Genomic DNA, 24,220 nt, shown 5'->3' with positions numbered 1-24,220 from the left:
CAGGTCACCACAACAAATACAATCGTAATGAAAAAGCCTGAACTATTGCAAGAATTACCTAATTGTGACACAGAGACACAAAGGGAGCAAATGCTGTTGGAAAAACGGTGCTGACAGACTTGCTGGACGCAGGGTGGCCACAAACTTTGCATTTGTAAAAATCACAGTATCTGTGAAGCGCGGTAAAAGGAGGTGTGCCTGGTATCGGCTCTGGTAGACGATGAAAGCAAAGGGTCTGCAGAAGGGGAGCAGGGAACTGTCCATATAACATGAGAGGAGTGACCTTTTTAAGAACATGTCATGAGAAGGGCTTCATGTGTACCATCAGTTTGATCTCTTTATCAGACCTCATGAGTCATTCACAGCCAAGCCTTGGGAATAACCTGTCCGTCAAGCTGGTGAGCACCGTTTTTGGAGTAGCAAGTAATGCAAATGGATTTTCCTAATGTTGTTCAGAAACCGACTCAGATGTAATTCTCCACGAGGAAACCAAGTCTCTTCTACCAGTGGCTAGACTGACGTCTGCCCCCACCTGAACGTTCAGGCTGACTTTTTGACCTCAGTCGAGGGGATCATTGCTTTGTGATAATAAATGGTGGCAATGAAAATATTTTAAAAGGAAAATTGGAATTAGGATAATCTTTCCTGAGTCTAAAGTAGAACTAACTATATAAAGGGTTGTTACTCAGAAGACACCCAATAGCTCCGTAAGCCTTCCATTCCGCACCGCAAACTAGGGGAGGAAATGTAGCTCACATGGTAAAGATAATTCAGAATAGGGCAAGCCGTGTGTAAAAATATTAGAATTTGGTCATGAGAACATTGTGAATCTTATTTTTTTTAAAGAGTTGGTTTTTTTAAAATTTATTTTTGGCTGCGTTGGGTCTTCGTTGCTACGCGCAGGCCTTTTCTAGTTGCAGCGAGCAGGGGCGACCCTTTGTTGCGGTGCGCGGGCTTCTCATTGCGGTGGCTTCTCTTGTTGTGGATCATGGGCTCTAGGTGCGTGGGCTTCCGTAGTTGTGGCACGTGGGCTCTGTAGTTGTGGCACACGGGATTAGTTGCTCTGTGGCTTGTGGGATCGTCCCAGACCAGGGCTAGAACCCGTGTCCCCAGCATTGGCAGGCGGATTCTTAACCACTACGCCACCAGGGAAGTCCCTTATTTGTTAGTCTTTAAAATAGAATAAGTACAATTTTCTCTGTAAATATTTAATTATAGCTATCTCTCAAAGCAGAGAAATAGGCCAAATTTAACACCCAGGATAGCTGGACGGTGAATTTTGGTAATTTGTCTGATATTTAAAAGCATCAAGGAGGCATGCTTCGGCAGCTCTCATTGAAATTCTTAATTTCAGAGAAGAAAAGACCTAAAAGCTTTCTAGACCTACTGTCTAATTTTCCAGATGAAGACAGGTGAGCCCATATGGAAGTGTGACCTCCGCAGAGTCACTCAGCCAATTACTGGAGGGACCAACCCCCAACCCCAGGGCTCTTGGCCCTACTGTGTGCTGCAGCTACTGTATACTGCACCTACTGTATACTGCACCTACTGTATATTGCACTCCTGCCTCCATGGGAAGCATCCCGTACTTGCTTCCAGGAAGATTTTTTTTTTTAGGTAACACAACCTATTATTTCACTCTGCAGTGTGAAAAGGATTTGATTATTCCAGCCAGTCCCAAGAGAGAGTTCCAGAGCCCTTGAGCCTAAATCTTTGCCATGTCCTGACAGGGGGTCCAGCAGAGACCAGAGCTCCCAGAAATACTGCAACAGTGAAGCCACTGAGAGTCCTTTTAGCATTTTAGTCCTTTTAGGTCAAATCGGCAAATGGTTTGGTTATTCCTGCTTGTATTGGTGTCCTGTTGCTGCCGTAACAAACTACAAAGTTAGAGTTTAAAGCAATGCAGGTGTGTCGTCTTGCGGTTCTGCAGGTCAGGGGGCAGACCCAGGTCTCACTGGACTGATTCACGTGTGTGGGCAGGGCTGTGGTTCTTTCTGGGGGATCCAGGGGAGCATCCACCTCCCGCCCTCTTCCAGCTTCTAGAGATGCCCATGCTCTGCACCTGTGGTCTCCTCCTCCATCTTCAAACCCAGCATCTGTTCCCCTGCCGCGTCTCCCTCCACCCATGGCTGAGCAAGGCTCTCTCCCGCTAAGGACTCACTGACTGAGGCCACCTGGACAGCCCCGGTTGCTCCCCCTCTCCAGGTCCCCGACCTTAGCACGTCTGTCAAGTCCTCTTTGCCATGGGAGGTCACACGTTCCCAGGTTCTGGGGACTAGGACGTGCACGTCTTTGGGTGGGGGCTGGGGGCATTCTTCTGGCGACCACGCTGTCCTGCCAGGTTTTTGAGGAGGTCAACAGCCTAGCGACAACGCCTGCCAACCAAACACGGCTGAAACATCTGCTATAAGGACCGAATGAATGAGAGCTTCTCTGGGGTGTCTTACAAATCGTGCATATTCAATTCAAGTTCACGTTTATCGAGCACCTCTTAGGTCCAGGGCAGCAGACCAGGAGAAAAGGGCTGTGACACCCACGTGAGTAAAGCAAGGACCTGTCGGCCTTTCACGGCCTTTCACACACTGGGCTCCCAGGCTCCCGACACGGTGAGAGTCACCAAACTATGGCCACACAGGTCCTCTGTTCTCCTGGGATCTCACCTTTGGGTCTCACCTAATGGCCATCCCTAGTGCGACAGACTAATCTGTCTTTGGTTTTGGATCTTTAGTTCAAGATATATTAGGATTGGTGAGCCTCCGGCATCACTGCCGGCATGTCAGTGACAACATAATTTCTTGACATTTCAAACTGTGCTGCTACATTTTTTTTTTTTTTTTTTTTTTTTTTGTGGTACGCGGGCCTCTCACTGCTGTGGCCTCTCCCGTTGCGGAGCACAGGCTCCGGACGCGCAGGCTCAGCGGCCATGGCTCACGGGCCCAGCCGCTCCGCGGCATGTGGGATCTTCCCGGACCGGGGCACGAACCCGTGTCCCCTGCATCGGCAGGCGGACTCTCAACCACTGCGCCACGAGGGAAGCCCTGCTGCTACTCTTTAACCTCCAAAATTCATTTTTCTTCCTTCAAATTTACTGAAAATTTCATTCATTGTTTAAAGAGAAACCATTGATTAATAGTCATATTGTCTAAATCCTTTCCAAACAAGGAAAGCGTAAGGGGAGAAATAGATTAGGAGTCTTTTAAGCTCTATAGAAGAAAATTAGGGCTACCGGTCATAACATTGAGGACAAGGAAGCTCGGATATCTTGAATAATTTATCTGATAAATGGCTTTTTCTGTGTGCATCACACCATATAGCCCACAAATATCCAAGGGTTCCCTACAGTCTACACAGCTCTGCATGGTAGGTGCCGAGGGAGACGGGAGGGCGTGACTCCAGCCTCCGGGAATAAACCATGCAGAGACGCCACAGACAAACGCTTCCCAGTACAGGACAACCTCAGTGTCCCTAATTACGGTTAACGTGATTGCTTCAGGATCTGTAGGTTAACTAGTACTTATTCCAAGTTGACCCACTTTAACATCATAGAAAGGGAATTTTTTTTAGTAGGTAAAACAGGGGTTGGACCTTTTATAAAGAATAGAAGGCAACACAGTTTTAAGTCTTTGATTATAATTTTGATAAATATAGAAGAATTCTTTCCCATGTAGTTTTTATATCAAGTATCTGTAAAATCAAAGGGCATTTTCCTGGAGAGATTAAAAAAAATGTGATTTCCTAGAGTTTTACCAATATGGACAGTTCCTAGAAAGATGAGGAACTGGATAGTTGATGGGGGCTCTCCGTAAAGTATCTGCTATCTTACTGGTAACTTGTCAAGCGCCCACCATGGTCAAACGCAGTTAAACTAATTCATTAGGTCCTGAAATACCGAGACTGGGTTTCTCCACAGCAGAGACACTCAGAAGCAACATTTCTGAGATCTTTAGCTGCTGACATCCACGTGGAGGCCTCTAGGCCCCCAGACACATAGGCCCACATGCTCCTGGCTTGTTCTTAGATCTTGTCAACTAAAGAATAGCTGTTCTCAATGAAAAAATAGTACATGTTTTCTTCTGATAACAAAATTGAAAATTAATAAGACAAATCCAGGATACAACATAAAGAGTAATACACTGCTTTGTCTAAAAAACTTAAAGTATCGCTCTTAATTTTAAACACAGGGAAGATTATACTTAAGTCTTACTGAGTTGAAAGTCGGATTCATTTTTAAAAATTTGTACTAATCATGTTTGAGACTCACAGGATGCCGCATTTATCCAAAGTTAAAAATGATCCTATAGGTCATCATTCTTTGAAAATGTGTTCTAATTTTTTTTCCAGTGTGAAATTTAGTTCCACTAAGCTTTTGCTCAGACTTACGCTAGCATTCATGAACTGTTCAACACTATGGGCCTCTTCATTAACTGTCCACCAGGAGGAGGAACTACCATCTCTAGCTCTGAGGATGTCATTAGAAAAAGACAAGTTAGTAGATCAGAGAGTCATGGATTTTTAGAGCGAGGGAAACTTTTCATATAGACATTGATGTTTAGAAAAATGATGGCTTGAGGAACAAACTCCATAGCAAACAGAACTGGAACCAAAATCCAGGTGTCAAAAATGTATTAATCCCTGACCTGTCTTATGTATGTATAGCAAAAGAAAAAAAAATGGGGGTTCATTTCTCAGAATTCTTTCTCCTACATCTTCCAAATTATGCATCTTGTCTAGTAAAAACCACATTTTGGTTTTTTCTTTGTTGAGCTTCAATCTGGACCATGATAGCGGCACCATCAAAGTCCTGAGAAAATGTTTACTAGTAAATCCACTTAACCGTCATTTATTTTAATTATGGCTGAAACAACCGAATAATTCTCTAATAAATTGGGGGCACATTCAGAGCAATTTTTTTTAATCATTAGATTTTCTGACCCCACCTCTTGCCTTTTGAAGAGATCCACTATGTAGAGAGAATTTACTGAATTGTCTTTAAGTGCCAGATGGGCCATTAGGCTTTTTTAAATTTATGCTAAACTGGTGTCCTTTTGTTCCAGAAGAGTATTCCATCCTCCACTTTTCTGTGTTTTCACATCTCAGGAAGTTCAGCCAGAACCTGGTCGCCCAGCTTTGGTACTTCGTGAAATGCGTGTATTTCGGGTTGTCCGCCTACCAGATCCGCTGCGGCTACCCAACGCGGGTCCTCGGAAACTTCCTCACCAAGAGCTACAACTACGTCAATCTCTTCTTGTTTCAAGGGTGAGACGCTCTGTGCTGTCACAGCCACTCACAGAGCGGGGCTGGCCGCGGGACGGCATTGTGTCCCCTCCCTGGGAGGGAGTGGAGAAGAAGCTGGTGACCTCAGCATGTGGGTCCCTGCAGGGCTCCTACAGTGTTTGACAGGAGAGCATGTGTGGCCCTTGAAACGCCTTTCTGTGTGTGGTTCCACCCACCTGGCCAGGATGCTGCTCTAAAGTCAGCCGCGTGGGTTCGTTTTCTATTTCTGTATCATGTATAATTACACTGATAATATTTCAGGATGAAAAATTGGGGTCCATGATCCTAAGTATTAATATATTCTGGGCACAGTGCAACAGAATATTTGGAATCTGGAGTGTTCCAAAATGCCTCTGGAATTTTGCTTGTGCAACAAGCCATCCATGGGAGGGGCACTGATTCCACTAATGTCACCTAATGTCAACCTGAATGCCACGCGACTTGCCTGTTCCTGGTAGGAAGTTATTACCACTCACATGGACATGTTCGTTCTTCTGTGTGAGGGTTTCAGTGTGAGCATCCCCTCCCGGTTCCCATGGAGATTATACCACAGGGTGAAGGGTCAGGCTGCTGGGGCACTGCTGGCCCCTGGAGCACCAGACGTGGGGACTGGGGACTCAGTCATGGAGGAGTGTTGAGTGTGCTCGGATGTTGAGAACCACCACGCATGTCAGAGTTTCACTGCATGCTGCCCCGTGTGGGGAGGGGGCCTGACACGTCTTCAAGGGGGTGGAATAGCACTCCCTTCAAAGCTGAGGAGCTCAGGGGAGAAATCCGGGTGGCAACCCAAGCTGCTGGGAGGGTCTGGGATGAGCCCCAGCCTGGAAGGAGCTCTGTGTCCGTCAAGAAACAAGGACCAAACCCAGACCCCAGAGGAGCCCAGGCCATCCCATTTCCAGCTGAAATACAAGGGACTGAGCCAGGGTCTCGATAGCCTCAGTCACCTAGTAGGTCCCCCAGCCGTGGGCCCTGCTGTGCCTCCGATGACGTGGCCACGCCTGATGACTTTTCTCACCTGTCCTCATCTTTCCCCGACCAAGAGTATAACCTTCCCTAGCTCATTCGACAGCAAAGCCCCCGTAATTCAATAATCCTACGACCAGCAGATTCTCATAGCAGAAGCAAATGTTTAAAATGAACTTATTTACAAAACAGAAACAGACTCACAGACTTAAAGAATGAACTTATGGTTACCAGTGGGGAAGGGATAGTTAGGGAGTTTGGGATTGAAATGTACACACTGCTATATTTAAAATGGATAACAAACAAGAACCTACTGTATAGCACAGGGAACTCTGCTCAATATTCTTTAACAACCTAAATGGGAAAGGAATTTGAAAAAGAATATATACATGTATAGGTATAACTGAATCACTTTGCTGTACACCTGAAACTAACACAACATTGTAAATCAGCTATACTCCAATATAAAATAAAATTTAAAAAACAAAAAATGTTGAGTGAAAGAAGGGCACCAAAATAAGAAGAAAAAAAATGAGAAAAGAAAAAAAACAAAATCAGCAACTTGAAAAAATAAATAAAATTGTGTTTGCAGATGACATGACCTTTTTAAAAATTTTTTTTTAACTGAGGTATCGTTGACTTACAATGTCGTGTTACTTTCTGCTGTACAGCAAAGTGATTCTGGTATACACACACACACACACACACACACACACACACACACACACACACACCTTATAGGTTATTACAAAATACTGAGTATGGTTCCCTGTGCTATACAGTAGGTCCTTGTTGGTTAGCTATTTTATATATATAGTGTATAGATGTTAATTCCAACCTCCTAATTTATCCCTCCCCCCCATATGATCTTTATATAGAGAAAATCCTAAAGACTCACTCAAAACCTGTTGGAACTAATCAACATTTTCATTCAGTGAAGTTGCAGGATATAAAATCAACATATAGAAATCAGTTGTATGTTAAATTTAGCCAAAGATAAATGTAGCCAAAGAAGTGAAAGATTTGTACAATGAAAACCATGACTTTAATGAAAGAAACTGAAGACCCTTCAAACTTATTTGAAAAGGGAATTCCAGTTTGTTAAGATCATTAGCAGAAAAAAAAAAAAAGAAAAAAATTAATCTTAAAAATGAAAAATACCTTTTTCAAAAAGGTATTTTTGTCAAAAGACAAAAATCCTTTATTGGACTTACAATGAAAAGCAGTTGTATTCCAAGTTGGATCTGACCATAATGGTCACCTTGAGAATTTTTTCTAAGTTGTAAGGGCTGAAACAATCAGGACCTCCATGAGCCCTCGGGGTTGGCCAGGTGATGGGGGCCCATCCCACAACTGTCCCTGTAACAGGACATGGTTCCTGCTAGGTTCCGCCTCGTCCCTTTTCTGACGGAGCTGAGGGCCGTGATGGACTGGGTGTGGACAGACACGACCCTGAGCCTGTCCAGCTGGATCTGTGTGGAGGACATCTATGCTCACATATTCATCCTCAAGTGTTGGCGGGAGTCGGAAAAAGTAAGCCAATAATGATGCCTTAGCCCTATTTGTTTCTCTTAGATATAGGCTGTTATTAATAGGAACTTCTGCAAATTTTCTGGCCAAATAAATGAAGCAGAAACTACTAGGACCTATAAATGCCCCATTGATTTCACCCCACGCGAGTTAGGAATCTTGGACCTGCCTTAGTGAGAATAGCATCCAGATTTGTTCTTCTTCTGGCAGCTGTATATTGTGGTTAAGAAGAAGGTGTATTGCTGTACAACCCAATAATTCTGAAGTGGCTCATTTGAGAGCAAGAGGCAATGAGATGTGCTGGAGAAAAGTGGGGTCAGGTGGCTGGGACTCAGGGTCAGCCTCTGATTACTCTTTGATGAGGGACAGACAATGTAACATCCTGTGCAAAGGAAATTGAACTGCAAATATTTGCATATTCTGCTAGGTTGGATATGAAGGTTGACATATGGATAGAATTACTGTTATTTAAGGGATGTAGTCCAGCCTCCTGAGTAGCCCTGAAGGGAAACAGGTCCTGGAGAAGCAGCAGCTAAGCAAGGAACAGGCCTGTAGACCGAGCGGTTTCCACAACACGTGGCAAAGCTGGGCCCTCCACCGCCCGCAGCCTGAGCTTGGGGCTGGGGAGCCCTTGATGCAGCAAACAGAGGTGATTCCAGCTTGGACAGCGTGGTCCTGACAACGTGTGTCATGAATGAAGTTAAAATGTTTTCTGCCCACCATGCTGGGGAGGAGCCCATTGAAAGGCACAGGTTTTGAATATTCAGGAATTTAAAATATCCTTATCTCGCCTGATCCCTTAAAACCAGAGGTTTATTCAGCAGAGGCTTTGGTCCTTTGGTCCATAGGTCAGCCCCCAGCAAACCCACACAGCCCTGTTAAGGAGAAAGCCGCTCAGGCCGTGATGGACCCTGTGCTCCGTGTAGCGGGATCCTCGCAGCCCTGCATCACTGCCTGCCTTGTTCCCGGGTTGGGACAGAGTGGATTCAGAGCAGATTCAGGACCCAATCCAGGGCGGACCCCGTGGTTAGAGCGCCCGCCCTTCCCCCACCCGCTTCTCCCCGGGGACCCTGCCTGAGCGCGTGGCCCTTCTGTTGCAGAGGTACCCGCAGCCCCGGGGGCAGAAGAAGAAGAAGGTGGTCAAGTACGGGATGGGGGGGATGATCATCGTCCTGCTCATCTGTATTGTCTGGTTCCCTCTGCTCTTCATGTCTCTGGTCAAATCTGTCGCCGGGGTCATCAACCAGCCCCTGGACGTCTCGGTCACAATTACCCTGGGCGGGTACCAGGTAACCGCGCCTCCCTCCGGGGTCTCCCCCCTCCCCCGGCCCCTGCCAGTGCCTTGCCCAGCCGTGCTTTTCCCCGATAACCACCCAGCGGACTTACTTAGGTTTTGCGGGCATATTTTCTGTCTGAATTTTGACTGTTCTGCAAATATGTGATACGTGAGCTAAGGTGCAGAAGACAGTGAAGGGAGAGTTCTGTTCTAGTTGCGGGTGATACACGACCTAATATTTTTCTTAGAACCCAGGATGCAGAGAAGTGCTTTGGAATAGTAACCATCCTGTGTGTCTTTGTTTTCCAGCCTATTTTCACAATGAGTGCCCAGCAAAGCCAGCTGAAAGTTATGGACCAGCCAAAGTTTAATAAATTTATTAAAGCTTTTTCTAAGGACACTGTAAGTAAATGCATGGAGTCGGTCTCGATGAACACCTGTCATATCGACCAGCTGACTGTTGTCACCTTATTTATTCACCACTTTACCATGGCCTGAGCCCGTGGGCAGGACTTTCTGGGGGTTATTAGTCACACACAGCAGGTTCCTGGCCACTGGCCGCTTTGATCGTCTAAGATGTTATGTCTATATTATCAGACATGTGATAATAAACATATTTCTAATTCAGAGTATTTTCATGATAAGCACAACAGGTGTTGATCCTTTATAAATTTTTTAAATTGTGGTAGATATTGATCCCTTTAACTGGTAGGGAATCTATCCTAAGGAAATCATTCAAAATATGGAAAAGCTCCACGAGGTGCCTGTTTGTGGTGGCACGCTCCGCGTTAGTAAGAACTAGAGGCAATTTGGGATTCAACAAGTAGGGAATGAGTGAATCAATTACAGCAGATTTTTCAGGCAACTTCCTTTGTAATAAGATAATCATTACAAAGATGATTTCATGGCACGAAAATTTCTCAAAATGAAACATAACTTTAAAAAGACACTATTATTTTTAAATGATTTAAAAAAATGAAGATATGCATCCTCTACTGTATAAAACAGGGATGATGTTCTGGTGACAGAGCTGTGGTGGACATCGTCCTTTTCTCTACATTCCATGCTTTTAATAAGATGGTAGCATGATTTTTCATAATTAAAATGGCTTTACAGATGATGCTTTTTATTTAACTAAAGTGATTAGGCAAACAGATGCTGTTCTCTTTTGTAAAATGATCGGCCTGTTAAGTGCACACTGTCAAAAGTAATCTTGAGGAGTGCACAGCTGTGAGGAAGGGCCCCGATGTCCTGGGTGGATTAAATTTGACTCTCTCATGAGATGGACGTTCCCCAATAGCTGATCAATGTCTTTCTTTAGTGGGAAGGAAAAAATGACACTAAATCATCTGATTTTTCTTTACTGTTTCATTGGAATGATTCCATGGCCGTGGGTGTGGCAACATCACCACTGGGGTTTGGTGATGTGACTGGAGCTGATAGTGTCAGAACATACCAGGCAACCCATTGTAGGGAGGTGCCTTTCAGAGGAAGAGATTCCCCCTGGATACGGTCAAAGGGAAGAGTAGTTACTTCCTTACACATCCTCAAGTATGTATCTGTTTATGCAAGTGTATTTGTGTGCACACAGGGTGCTATGCAATTTCTGGAAAATTATGAAAAAGAAGACATAACAGTAGCAGAACTGGAAGGAAACTCAAATTCTTTGTGGACCATCAGCCCTCCCAGTAAGCAGAAAATGATACACGAGCTCATGGATCCCAATAGTAGCTTCTCTGTTGTTTTTTCATGGAGTGTGCAGAGGTAGTTACTGTATTTCCATGCATAATTCCCCCTTCCCCAACCTGAACTCGGGGCGGGGGTTGGGGGGTGTGGAAGGATACACACCTCAGATTAATTCTGATCTTGGTTCACATTACTTCCTGGGAACATTCATTCGATGCTACAGCTAACATTTTTGTTTATTAAATAATGATTTGCCTGGGAATCATTGACAAAACGAAGAACTTCTTAGTTTTCCTTTTTTTCTACTAACTTCAGCTTTAAAGAGGCTGGCAATGAGATCTGTGACCAAGAGAGAAAGGTGGAGAGAAAAGAAAGAGGGTGATGACTCATAACATGAAACTGAGTCAGGTGAAGTGTAAGATTTCCCCGAGCTTGGGGGTCTGGTCTTAATCACAAAAGACTTGCAGCGCTGGGAACCCTGATTCTCCCTTGCCGGCCTCCAGCACTTGGGGAGCCCCAGCACCTCTTTTCTCCGAGCCTGAGCTGGGAGAGCCTCTGGGCAGTCCCAGGACGGGAGAGCAGGGAGATTCCTTCCCACCCCATCTGAGCCTCTGGCCAGCCTGCGGCCACCACGCAGCACGTCTCGCAAAACGTTCTTGCATCCGAAAGCCCGACGTGTCCGGGGGGCCGTTGGGGGGCCTGGACGTAATACCCGGTCTGATTAGCTCAGTTTCCTTCATGACAGGCTGTGACTCAGGACTCTGGGCAGTCCCGTGATAGGTTTGTTGGGTCCACAATACCAGCTTCTTGGTTGGAATTAAGAAAGAATCATGATAGGTAAGGAAGAAAGCCTTCTAGAATCTGACTTCACAAGGAAGTAGTAAGAAGTATGTTGAAGGACGCTGCTCAGAATTTAAAGAACTCCTTCTTTAATCTTATTTTCTCCTTTTCAATGTCCCAGACTCCTCACGTGGAATTCTGTACTGGCAAAAATGCACTTCCTAGCCCTTCCTTTGAAGAGCCACCAAAAGAAATTAAAAATCAATTTCTGATTGAACATTCTGCTTTTGATTGAGATATAATTGACATGTAGCATTATTTTAGTTACAGGGGTGCAACATAATGATTTGATATTTGTATACGTTTCAAAATGATCACAAGAAGTCTAGTTAACATCCATCACCACACAGTTACCAAAAATTTTTTCCCTGTGAGAACTTTTAAGAGCTACTCGTTTAGCAACTTTCAAATATACAGTACAGTATTATTAACTATAGTCACCATGCTGTACATCACATCCCCAGGACTTACTCATGTTATAACTGGAATTTGTGCCCTTTGACCCCCTTCACCCATTTCGTTCACCACCACCCCACCTCTGGGAACCACCAATTCATTCTCTGTATCTATGAGTTCAGGTTTTATGTTTTTATTTTTAGATTCCACATACAAATGAGATTATATAGTATTTCTGACTTATTTCACTTAACCTGGATGAAACCTGATGGCATTAGGCTATCACAAATAGCAAGATTTCATTCTTTTTTTATGGCTGAATATTCCTGTGTGTGTGTGTGTGTGACATCTTCTTTATTCATTTATCTGTCAATGTACTTAGGTTGCTTCTGTATCTTGGCTATTGTAAATAATGCTGCAGTGAACATGGGGGTGCAGATATCAAGTTAGTGTTTTCATTTGCTTTGGAAAAATACCCAGAAGTGGGATTGCTCAGTTACATGGTAGCTCTATTTTTAACTTTTTGAGGAACCTCCAAACTGTTCTCCATAGTGGCTGCAGCGACTTACATTCCCACCAACAGTGCACAAGGGTCCCCTTTTCTCCTCACCAGCACTTGGTAACTCTTGTCTTTTTAATGATGGGCATCATGCCATTCTGACAGGTGTGAGGTGATATCTCATTGTGAACGTTCTTTTTAAAACATAGATTCTCTGAGTCCCCATGGAGACTAACGTCACTGGGTTAACATGAAGTGTTTCAGAATCCCTGTTAGATCATCAGGGATTTCTTGTGTCCCCACACCCTCCTCCTCACCTGTATCTGTGTTAAAGGTGTCTGAGGCCTCCCTGGATGTCTAAGAGGCTGGCTGTAAAGGTGAGGAGGACAGGTTGAGGTTGACAGTTGTGGACACAGTGAAACTTGGTGAGATCAATAGTTCAGTGAGTTTTTAACCTCTCCTGCAGACTTCTGAATAACCACTGACATTGAGCTCTTTTTTTTTTCTTCACAGAAACATGAGTCTGGGTGCAAAAGCCGAAATAGCAACAGATAAGCTTTCTTTTCCTCTTAAAAATACGACACGAGAGCACATTGCTAAAATGATAGCTGGCAACAACACAGAAAGTTCCAAAACGCCAGTGTAAGTTGATTGTCATTTTTAATACAGTGTTAGAAGGTGTATCTGGTCCAAACCTCCTCTACAAATACGTGTGTGCAAGAAACGCCATTTCTTCCTTCTTTGGTAACTCAAGTGAGCCTGTCCTTAGAGTCCCTGATGGGCTGGATCAAAGCGCATCTGCTCTCCTCCCGCCCCCCCTGCCCAGCTCGTCCGGGGACGACTGACCTCTTCTCTGGGGAGCAAACCTTGCTCTCATCTGACCGTAATCACCAAAAGCCAGGGAAAGGCCCTGGGAGACCCTTTTCTACTATTACTCCTGTCCCTGGGGCACCAAATGCCTGGCTAACAAATGGGCATGAGAAGGCGGCAAGGGGGTGGGTGGAAATTTGAGGGAAAAAACTGTATCTTAATATATTATCCTGCCACACAATACTCCACTCCAAACATCTGAGCTGTGATGTTTAGATTGTAACATGAGAACCAGCAGGAGAAAAACACTGCCATTGGTCCAAAACTGCTAAGTAAAGTATTCCAGACGCCCACCAGCCGCAGCCCAGCTCTGTCCCCTGTCTGCCCCAGCCCGGGGTCAAAGTGCTGAGTGTGAGGACTGCCACGATGCAGCCCTCAGACATGGTCCCTAAAGCACCCCTTGTCAATCACTAAACACTAAGGGCCCCTGAGAACCGTCAGATCCTCCCCCATCACTTCCTGGATGAGAAAACAGCCCTGGAAAGATGGAGTGGCCCGTGCGCAGGGTGGGCTAAGGGCTAGGATGCCAGTCCTCTGCCCCCCCCCCCCCCCGCCCCTCACTCCCGTCTCTGGATCTGCTCGGGCAGCCCACTTCACTAGAGAGAGTTTTGGAATCCCAAGAATTAAAATTGGAAGAGTGGTAGGATCCTAGCAAGAAAGACAGCCCCCGGCTTCAGAAAAGTCACAGATGTGGGAAAATCTCTGCAGCAGTTTTTAAGCCATTAACCAGCTTGTGTACAGAGTTGGCATGAGTGTCTGGTTAGAACCTGGTGAATTTATTCGGCTTCAGAGACTTCTCATTTTAATGGAAACCGATAAACTATGATGACTGCACATCGCGTAGTTATAGGAAGACTCTCCCCATTACTTGTTTGAGATGAGGTCAAAAACAGCAACAAGAACAACAAAAAAACAATTTTGCATGGGTAAAACAACTAAAACTTAATTACCCTTTTTTCTCTTAATGCCCAGGACCATAGAAAGGATTTACCCATACTACGTGAAAGCACCCAGTGACTCTAACTCCAAACCCATAAAGCAACTTTTATCTGGTAAGAATGAGAAGGAATTGTTTCAGAACGTTTCTTAATCTTTCTTTTATTCAATGTCTGTAGTTTGCCTTTTCAGCCTTTATCAAGCTCCTTTCCAGTTTTCTTCCCCCTGTGACGTGGTTTGCAAGAAGCATAAGGCTCTGAGCTGTGTCCACCAGCAAGAAGGATCATTTACTCACCTGGGGGCATGTTCTTCATCTTCCTTTGTTCATTGATATAGAACTTGATTGACTTAAATCCACGTTCAGTGACATGTTAACTGATTCATCAGAATCTGTTTATTTCTATTAGCAACCGTATCTTGGGCAGAAAACTGCCTAATACAGCGTTAACTCTGAAGGCCCCACGATAAGAATAAAAAGATGGCAGGAAATGGACTTGATTCAGCCCGAGGGTGACTGAGTACCAGTAGTAGGGCTCCATCTATTAAAGCTCTCAGCCAGCAAAAAAGTCACCTCCTCTGGGAAGTCTTCAGGGATCATACCACCCAGAAGTGGTCGACCCCAGCTAACAGACCTTGTCATTGCCGGGGGTTGCCACGTGCCCATAAATAGTGCTTGTGTGCATGGCCTTTCCCATTGAACCAGGCTGCGTGCAACCTGGTGACCCCTTAGCACCTCCTGGAGCACCTTCCTCCTGGAAGGCACTCAGTAAACGGTGGTAACATGAAGGAATCCATCAGTTCCATCAACAGCTACTGGGGTTTTTAAATGTCTAATTAGTTGTTTGGAATTGTCAGCCAAGATGCTCCGGTGATGGGTCTCCATTCACCCTGTGACTTTGCTGCTGTCTCATGTAGCAACAGGACTGGCCTCTTAGAGAAAGAGAGAGACCCCCACGGCCAGGCCCCCTCCTCCTTTTCCTCTCACAGAGCCGATGTGCCCGTGTGTCCCCATCCTGGAACCAGATGCCATGGGTACCAACCAGGCCATCCTGGTTCATCCGAGAATGGCTGAAGTGCATTAAATCCATAAACTCTCCTGCTAATTTGATTTCATGTCTCTCCTCCAGAAAATAATTTCATGAACATCACCATTATTCTGTCCAGAGACAATACAACTAAATCCAACAGTGAGTGGTGGGTTCTCAACTTGACTGGGAATAGAATCTACAACCAGCATGCGCAGGCCCTGGAGCTGGTGGTCTTCAATGACAAGGTCAGCCCCCCAAGCCTGGGGTTCCTGGCCGGCTACGGGTAAGGAACCATTTCACCATTAACAGTTACGAGATCCCACTTATGTATCACACCAAGTTGAGGATGGGAAGTCTTTTATCTTCTTAGAATTCTAAAATTCTATAGCTGCATTATTAGAATTCACAGATCCTTGGCCCTTCATTTTATTTTTTTTTTAATTTTATTGAAGTCTAGTTGATTTACAGTGTTGTGTTAATTTCTTCTGTACAGCAAAGTGATTCAGTTATTCATATATATATATATATATTTTTTTTTTTTTTCTTTCCATTATGGTTTGTCACAGGGCCCTTCGTTCTAAAAACTGAGGAACCAGAGTCCCAAAGAAGTCAAAACTGCCTTGTGTGAGTCCCACCACCAAGCATAGGACCAGAAGCCATATTTCCAGCTTCTTAACTATTCCTTCCTGTTACAGCACAGTTTAGTGCAATTCAGGGCTTAAACTAGAAATAGGCAGAGTTCTCTCTTTTCTGCTAACATTGCCTTCTGACCTGAACAGATGGAGAGTCAGGTAGAAATCACAGTTTGGGACATGCCCGATGTTACCATTTCTCCATGTTCTGACACTTCAACCCTAGGACAGGCACACCCCCTATAAGATGCTAGTACAAAGTTTTCTTCTTCCCAGAATGAGCCTCTTAAGAAATCACTGTCTATCCAGCATTTTATTATAAACATGAATCCCTGAGAAAGTCCTGGGTACAGAAAAGTGTATAAAATAATTGCATTTCTATCATATATATATATTTTCAACATCTTTATTGGATTATAATTGCTTTATAATGGTATGTTATTTTCTACTTTATAACAAAGTGAATCAGCTATACACATACACATATCCCCATATCTCCTCCCTCTTGCGTCTCCCTCCCACCCCCCCATCCCACCCCTCCATCCCACCCCTCTATCTACCAGATATGTTACGTAGCTTATGCATATAATATACGCAGTAAAACCACCAGAGGTTCATACACGAAACTATTAACATTGGTTGTTTCCAGAATGTAAGATTTCAAAGGACTTGCATTTTTCAAGTCCTACAGTTCTGTAATGTGTAATTGTTTTTAAAAAAAGCATGCATTACCCTTTAATCAGCAGAAAGGTCAATGTTTTCACCAAGGGGAAACAACTTAAGCCTTGGTAAGTCTATCATGTCTTTTATGGCATTTGAGGGAAAATGTTCAATTTTTTTTTCTTTTAGGCATGTTCTCTTAACCATATGTAACGGCCAGATACATTTCTACCTCATTTTTTTTTTTTCAGTATCATGGGCCTCTACGCTTCAGTGGTCCTGGTGATTGGGAAGTTTGTCCGTGAATTCTTCAGCGGGATTTCTCACTCCATCATGTTTGAAGAGCTTCCGAATGTGGATCGGATTTTGAAGTTATGCACAGATATATTTTTAGTTCGAGAGACCGGGGAGCTGGAACTGGAGGAGGACCTCTATGCCAAATTAATATTCCTGTACCGTTCTCCAGAAACCATGATCAAATGGACCAGGGAGAAAACAAACTGACGCCCCAGGCCACAGACCACAAGCCAAGTTCACATTGGAATTTTCCAAAGAAAAAAAGAAAAGCACAAAACTCTCCTAAGAGCTAAGCATTTCTAATTCGGTGGAAACAGTCTCTCTTCTGACTGCTGCAGAAGGACTGGGCTTCCTTTTGCCCTCAGAGCTACGAGCAGAGGTACTCTCGAAAAGTCCTTTGGAATTCCATTCCTCTGAAATCAGGGCTACTCGCTTTATGTTTTAGTGCCGGTGTCTTGCAGTCTGATGGACTACGTGTTGGAGTCACTGATGGGTCTCGTCCCTCAGAGGAACAGAACAGGAGGAGAAGGAAGGAGAGGCCTTCTCCTGTGAGGGGCGGCGCCCTCCGAAGAGACGCTACAATGCAACGCAATGCACGGGGCTCTGCGGCCAAGGGGACACTGCTGTGAGGAGGACGGGGGCCCTGCACCCCGAATATGCAACAGAACGGGGACTGAAAACTCCTACCCATATGTCTAGAGGGGAAACAGGGAGGGGGCCAGTGACCCATGGCGATGCCAGTGGAAGGATAAGCCTCATCCTAAGCAAAAACATAACATTAGTGACACTTACTGCCTTACCTTAACTGAAGACTAGTGAGACGTCTTTCCATTAAACACCAGTGACCTCTCAGGAAAAAACAGCAGCATAACAAATACGTGGACATGGTGTTGCTGAGACCCAGGTGGTGGGTGACTCACTCCGACCTGGTGGTTTTCTGGTTCAGAGAGTTACTGCTCTCCGTGAAACACCGACGCCCAGCTGGAGGCGGGGTCCTTGGACATTGTCACCTTTACTGACTGAGGTCTGAGCTCTCCTCTGCCCCACCCCCACGCTTCCTCCCATTTCCATGATTCACGGCAGTGGTTTTTCCAGTATGTGACATTTTTTTCCCCTGTTTTTCAGGTCTATCAACGAGTTTACATATACCAATTCACATTTTTACATCTGAGACGGGTTTTTTTAAGTTCAAAATTATGGAAGAAATATGTATATTGAGCTTGGGGAAATAAACAAATGGCCTTTTCTTAAATTATTATGGGTCATACAACCTCTTCATGAAATAACAATGTAGCATGAAAAACTGATGATTGAAATGTAGTTTTCATTCCATATTAAAAGACAGTTTCTGAGAAGAATCATCGAATGGACTAGACTATGTCCCCCCCAAAAAAATGATCCTCTGTAGTTTGGGTTCAGGACTGACAAAATAAAGCACATCCTGCAAAGTCACCTCAAGAATCCTCTTCATTCTGCCTTACTGCGTGAACTGGGAAAGGCGACTTCTCTGTACTGTGTACCGGGAGCTGGAAAAATCAGCTAAGAATCCACTTCTTGTTGGTTGCATTGTGGGTTTTCTCATGTGGGTGCTCTATGGGAATAATAAAAGCAGGAAACAACTGGTGAGAAATTAACTTCCCAGAAGGAAACCATTACAGTGAATATGGATCTTTTAAAACATATCAGAGTTCAACTGATGCCCCGTGTCTTCTAGGGAATCAGTGCAAACCTGTGCTTCAGCTGTGAAAGCCGCGTGCCTCCCCCCCTGCTTAGAGAAATGCTCGTCATCTTAGCAATAAACTCAGAGCACTCAGGGAGCTCTTCAGCCCACACATGATTTCCCAACAGCAGGAAGCGTCTTCCTGCACGTTCCTGGTTGTGAATTCTTTCTTTTAAAAATGTCAGCAAGGGACCTCGAGAGAGCACATTACGGCATATTTAGGAAGAGAAGGAATAGGAATCCTTCTAACAGGCGTAGAGGTAAAGGATGCCAGGATGGTAAACAAGTCCCATGGTTCAAGAAAAAGCCTCAGGTGTGGAGGAGGGAGGACACAGAACGACACAGAGAGATGTAGAAGGACCAGCCCTGCCGAGGCCTGTGTTGGAGTGGGACTCCCCAGAGAAGGAGGTGCCTCTGCTGGGACCCCCGGCCAGCCCGTCACGACCCTGTTCAGCCCAATTATCTGACAACGTGAAGGGGTCAGCAAGCTGTAAACCGGCTTAATCCTCAGCCTCAAATGAGTGCCGGACCAGGCCCAGAGATGAGGGACACATGTCCCCTTAGAATATGTTCTCTGGAGACAGCTCTGAGAGGGGCCGTCCCCAAGGACCTGGGGGGGCTGGGGGCTGGCCAGCAAGGAGGGAGGACCAGGCAGAGGGACGTGGGGCTTCACCCAGCCCTGGGGGTGCTGGTGAGCTGGGGCCGCCCTTCCAGGTCCTGAGCAAAGGCCCAGCATCTGGGTGCTTTATGCATAATTGCCAAAATCTTGGAAGCAACAAAGATGTCCTTCGGTAGGTGAATGGATAAATAAATAAAACTGTGTTAGAATCCAGACAATGGAATAGTATTCTGCAGTAAAAAGAAATGAGCTCTCAAGACATGAAAAGACATGGGGGAAACATAAATGCATTTCACTCAGTGAAAGAAGCCAATCTGAAAAGGCTACATACTGTATGATTCCAAATATATTACGTTCTGGAAAAGGCAAAACTATCCAGACAGTAAGAGATCAATGGTTGTCAGGGGTTAAGGCGGAAGGAAGGGAAGAGGCAGAGCTCAGAGGATTGTAGGGCAGTGAAAATACTCTGTATGAAACTGTAATGATGGATACATGTCATATAATACATTTGTCCAGACCCATAGACTGTACACCACCAAGAGTGAACTATAATGTAAACTATGGCCTTTGGGTGACAATGATGTGTCAATGTCAGGTCCTCATTTGTAACAAACGTCCCATCTGGCGGGGGATGCTGATAATGGGGGAGACTGTGCATGTGTGGGTCTGGAAGTCTATGGGAAATCTGTGTAACTTCCTCTCAATTTTGCTGTGAACCCAAAACTGCTCTAAAAAAATTGTTTCAATAAAAAAAAAGCCACCTGTAATATTGATAAATATTGATAAAACTCAGCGGGGGGAATGAATATGAAAGTGGGGAGAGACCAGGAATATTACAGCGATGCTATTCTTCCCCATGGAAAAACCCACGCAGAATAGGGGAGAAAAAGTCCTCCCAGATCTTCCTCTTTAAACCCCTTAATCATTAGCCCCTGATTAGCCAAGTATGTGGCCATCCCCCCTGGAGGAAGGAAGCCAGGCTGGGGACCCTCTAACTCCCCTGAGCCCACATCGAGTCCATCCTCCATCACCAACATCATGGGACCTCCAGTGGTCAGTTTAGATTTTGTCCCCAGAAGGCTCTGAAATGGCTCAGAAACTCCATCAATTAAGTGATTTCTATACCACTCCACACCTAAGACCAAACTTTTAGTCCTTATTCAATTTCCCATCACAAACTATGGTCCAGGCACTTGGTCCAATGTCACCTCTGTGAGGATGTGCAGAGAAATAAAATGACATCCCTAAGATACGTCAAAATAAAATGCTAACATGGAAATACTTCAACCTTAAATGCAAGCCTCCTTTCACAATTTTTCAGGGAGAAACGAAAGTTAAAATAGTAAATCAAGTTAATGTCCAAGGATTAAAGAAGATGGATTAAATTCTCTTACCTTCATGAGTTAACAGTCAAAGACAGTAGAGCCGTGTCCCCATTCTTGGGAGGAACAGAGGCCACTTCAGGGAAGAAGCTCGTGGCATCTTCACAGGGCCTTTTGGTGCTTCAGATGTTCATTCCACTCAACACCAAGTTTCTGATTGTGCCTCATTTTTAAAAGAGTTCCCAAATCAGTAAGACCCACAGAACTTGCTCATAATGACCAAATTTCAAAAGCATTTGAGACAAGTCCCTGCCTGCCCAGCTGTCCAAGGCCAATGCGTGTCTCAGAAGCATAAAGGGTATTTGCCAAAACCCAGAGCAGAAGCTCAACGGAAGCCTGGTGGAGTCACGTGGGTCCGAGACTGGCTGGGAAGCCTGTCTGTCGAGTCAGGTGAGCAGAATCCAAAACCCTGACCGTGACCTTCACCCAGTGCAGGGCTGCATCCTGGTGCGTGGTGACCTCTGGCTGCTGCGTCTGTCTTTGGGAGAGATACCCCCATTGCACCCCACCCCCTCTCCCAGAGGCACAGCTGGAGGAGCCGGGGCTGCCCGCGGGACGCAGCTGCCCTGCAGGTCCAAAGCAACGGTCTTTAGGGTTAGATTTAGGGGAGATTTAATAGGTTGCAGGGAGACTTTCCCCAAAGCCGCTTTTCCCCAACGTTTATGTGCACGTGCCCGCATTTGTTCTTTCAGGCGGAGCAGGTGAGGAGCACCAGCCAGGTGGCCGAGGAAATGGGGAGCTGCCAGGCGTGATTGAGGCGCCTACCCGACCCTTGGCCGGAGGAAGGACAGAAAGGAAACGTCCTGGAGAGTGACAGCGGGAGGATGGAAACGGCAGGCGGCACTCAAGCAGCTCTGGGCCCCCATCTCCCTGCCTCTGCATCCACCGCAGTCTGGGAAAGGACTTCTGAAAGGCCACAGACACCCAGGAGACTGTGAGATACCCAAGCGTCCAGGAGAGCAGGGGGGTGTGTGTGGGGGTGGTGGTGGAGGAAGGGGCTGGGGACCAGGCTGGAGGCCCAGGCCGGGTGAGCAGAGCGCACAGGGACTGGAGCCATTCGCATCCAGGGCTGAACATGTGGCCACAGCCGCAGAGCCTGGCCCATTCTTGGTTAGCACCCGGGATGCCCCTCACACGCCCCGCATCCCCGCCCTGTCCTCCCAGGGTCTCCGCTTCCCACCAGGTCCCGCCCATCGTCCTCCTGGCCCCTGGTGGGTGCGGCCATCCTCCTTCTCCAGGTTCAGGTTCAGGGCCAGTTGCTATTCCAGAGGGAGAGAGGGGGAAGGGCTGGGAAAAGGCCAAGGGCTGGGAAAAGGCCAAGGAAGCGGGGTTTTCAGGATAGAGAGGGAGGGGTTAAGGTTGGTGTTATCTGACCTCCAGGCAGAAACCCTAAAGGGTGGCGGGACTGTCCCCTGGGAGGCCCCACGTCTCACAGGCACAGCCCCTGCGTCTCTCACACAAACGTGTATGTCTCCTTCCCAGTGAACGTCGTCCAATGCCAGGAGGAAGTGCCTCTAGGCTGGTTGGTGTCACCTTGGGTGTCAGGGGGATACCAGCCAGTCTCCCAACCCGAGGGAGGGGTTCAGACGCTCGGAACAGCCCGGAAGAGCTTCAGGGCCCTGGAAGGAATAGGCGGCCCGGCTCTCAGCGGAGGGTCCTCATCGTAACCCCTGCCCTGCAGGCAAGACGTCATCCAATGGGGCACAGAGTCTTCCTTTCAAAAGTGCCTAAAATCAGCTCCGAAAGCTTTCCTAGGAGCCCTCTTCCTCCTGGTGGTTCTGTCTCTCTCACCAAGCTCGCTTCTGGGTGACAAACGTCACCATCAATGAGGGATGTCATCGGACTGAATGCCCGTCCAGGCAGGCGCTCTACACTGATTTCCTTCCTCGGCGTCTGTCTTGCCTTTTACCCACTGCTCAGATGGATCCTAGATGAAGAACCCACAGGCACCTCACATTCACATTCAGGACCAAAACCAAAATCATGATTTTCACCCCAACGCTCTCTCTCTTTCCTGCCTTCTATTTGTTAATACTCATTCACTGGGGCGGAGGGGCTCAGAGGGTCTGGGACTCGCTCAGGCCATGAAGTCAACAGATACCTGTTTGGTCGACTCCCCCAAACCCCTGCCCCTCCAGTCCGGAGCCCCGCTCCTGCCCTGTGCAAGCCATTCTTACTGCTCATTACAGCAGTGGGCTTGCAGCCCTGGTCTCCATCCCCTGTGGTCCTGGAATTTCATCAGAACCAACAGAAGAGCTTTGAAAAACCATAGGTTCCAGAACCCTACAAGACTCACCAATCAGATCATACGGATCTAGGGCCCAGAAATACCTCGTTTCATCAGCGTCCCAGCTCTTGTCATGGATCTGTGTTTGGGGACAGGATGTCTAATCCATGCGCTCCTAACACAGACTAATCATCAGAATCACCCCCAGTTCTTGTTAAAAAATACAGACTTCTAGACTTCACATGATCCCACAACTCTGACCTGGGGTCCGGGGTCCAAGAATCTACCACATTTAAACCATCCAGGTGATTCTGACATCAGCCAGGTTGGAGGACACTCCCTTCCCGTCCTGCTTCCGAGGGATGCTCTGGAGATGCACACAGAGCTGGAGTCGTGATTCCAGGCGAAGACGCTCGGGAAATGTTGACCCTTGCCTTCTAGCCAAGAGGTCGTCTACCCTGCCTGGATCCAAAATTTCATTCCCCCACCCCTACGAAAGGGGCGTCTAAAGCAATTGAGAAACTAAAGCTCAGAGAAGGAAGGTCCGTATCCACGTCCCTCACATTCCCCTCCTGATCACTTAACACTTTCTCGGCTGCTGGTCAAAGGCCTGATGGGAAAACTAGGTCAAGCTTATGGAGAAAAGTGAAGAATTTTTGCAGCCTTATAAAAATGATGGCTGACAAGGGACGTCTCTAGGCTTGGAACTAAGTAGCCAATCACTGGAAATGTCTGGTCTGCCTCATTAATAAGTGATAATAAGTGAGGCTTAGTCGGTGGCTCCAAGCCTGGGCTCAACCCTAGAGGGGGCAGTGAGTCAGTCACCCACTTGGTCTGGGTTCAGTATCACTAAGGAGCCTCTCACACCTCCCATGAAATCACTCCCCACCCACTGGATTAGATTATTTTGCAAAGACAAACTACATTTGCTGTTCTGCGCTAGAGAGAAGTCCCAAACGGAGCAGCCCCAGGGCAGGGGGCATGTTGCCTTGAACTTACACGAAGGGTGGATGGTGTCCAGAGGGCAGTGGGAAATAGGAAAGGGAGGGCCTAGAGGGGACAGGAGTCACCGGCGAAGGACACCGCCTGGGATAGAGCCCAGAACACCTGGACCAACCGACCCGATGCCTGCACTGCTGGGCCTGCCCCGATGCAGCCGCAGGACCCAGGCCCTCACTCACTTCCCAGGACGCAGACCTCCAAGTGTGCCAGTGTAGGCACTTAAAAATCCTACTAAATAAAACCGGTTTCCATCTTCTAGCTGTTTTCCCTGATGCGTTCATCTGTTTAGATTTTTGGTACCACCTCCATCACAGCAAGTTTCTTCCAGGGAAAAATTCACATACGGGAATGTTGTTCCATCTCCACGTAGGAAGACTTTATGA

The 24,220-nt window shown here is 46.3% G+C and overlaps 1 protein-coding gene across 4 annotated transcripts in view; it reads left to right on the top strand.

The window, feature by feature from the left end:
• PIEZO2 (piezo type mechanosensitive ion channel component 2) overlaps positions 1-17,324 on the top strand; it is a gene marked incomplete at its 5' end in the record, with an annotated part of 335,237 nt that extends 317,913 nt beyond the window's left edge. For all 4 annotated transcript variants that reach the window (XM_082853234.1, XM_082853232.1, XM_082853233.1 and 1 more), the window contains 9 exons: positions 5,098-5,256; positions 7,623-7,770; positions 8,868-9,056; positions 9,353-9,445; positions 10,635-10,807; positions 12,978-13,106; positions 14,307-14,386; positions 15,398-15,581; positions 16,842-17,324. In XM_082853234.1, the coding sequence (XP_082709360.1) occupies positions 5,098-5,256; positions 7,623-7,770; positions 8,868-9,056; positions 9,353-9,445; positions 10,635-10,807; positions 12,978-13,106; positions 14,307-14,386; positions 15,398-15,581; positions 16,842-17,094 (1,408 nt within the window). In that variant the 3' untranslated portion in view covers positions 17,095-17,324. The remainder of the gene's footprint in view (positions 1-5,097; positions 5,257-7,622; positions 7,771-8,867; positions 9,057-9,352; positions 9,446-10,634; positions 10,808-12,977; positions 13,107-14,306; positions 14,387-15,397; positions 15,582-16,841) is intronic.
• Positions 17,325-24,220: the final 6,896 nt, after the last annotated feature.

This window comes from Leucopleurus acutus (assembly GCF_964270905.1).
Source record: "Leucopleurus acutus genome assembly, chromosome: 13".
NCBI lineage: Eukaryota > Metazoa > Chordata > Mammalia > Artiodactyla > Delphinidae > Leucopleurus > Leucopleurus acutus.
This window is presented reverse-complemented; position numbering and strand designations above follow the sequence as displayed.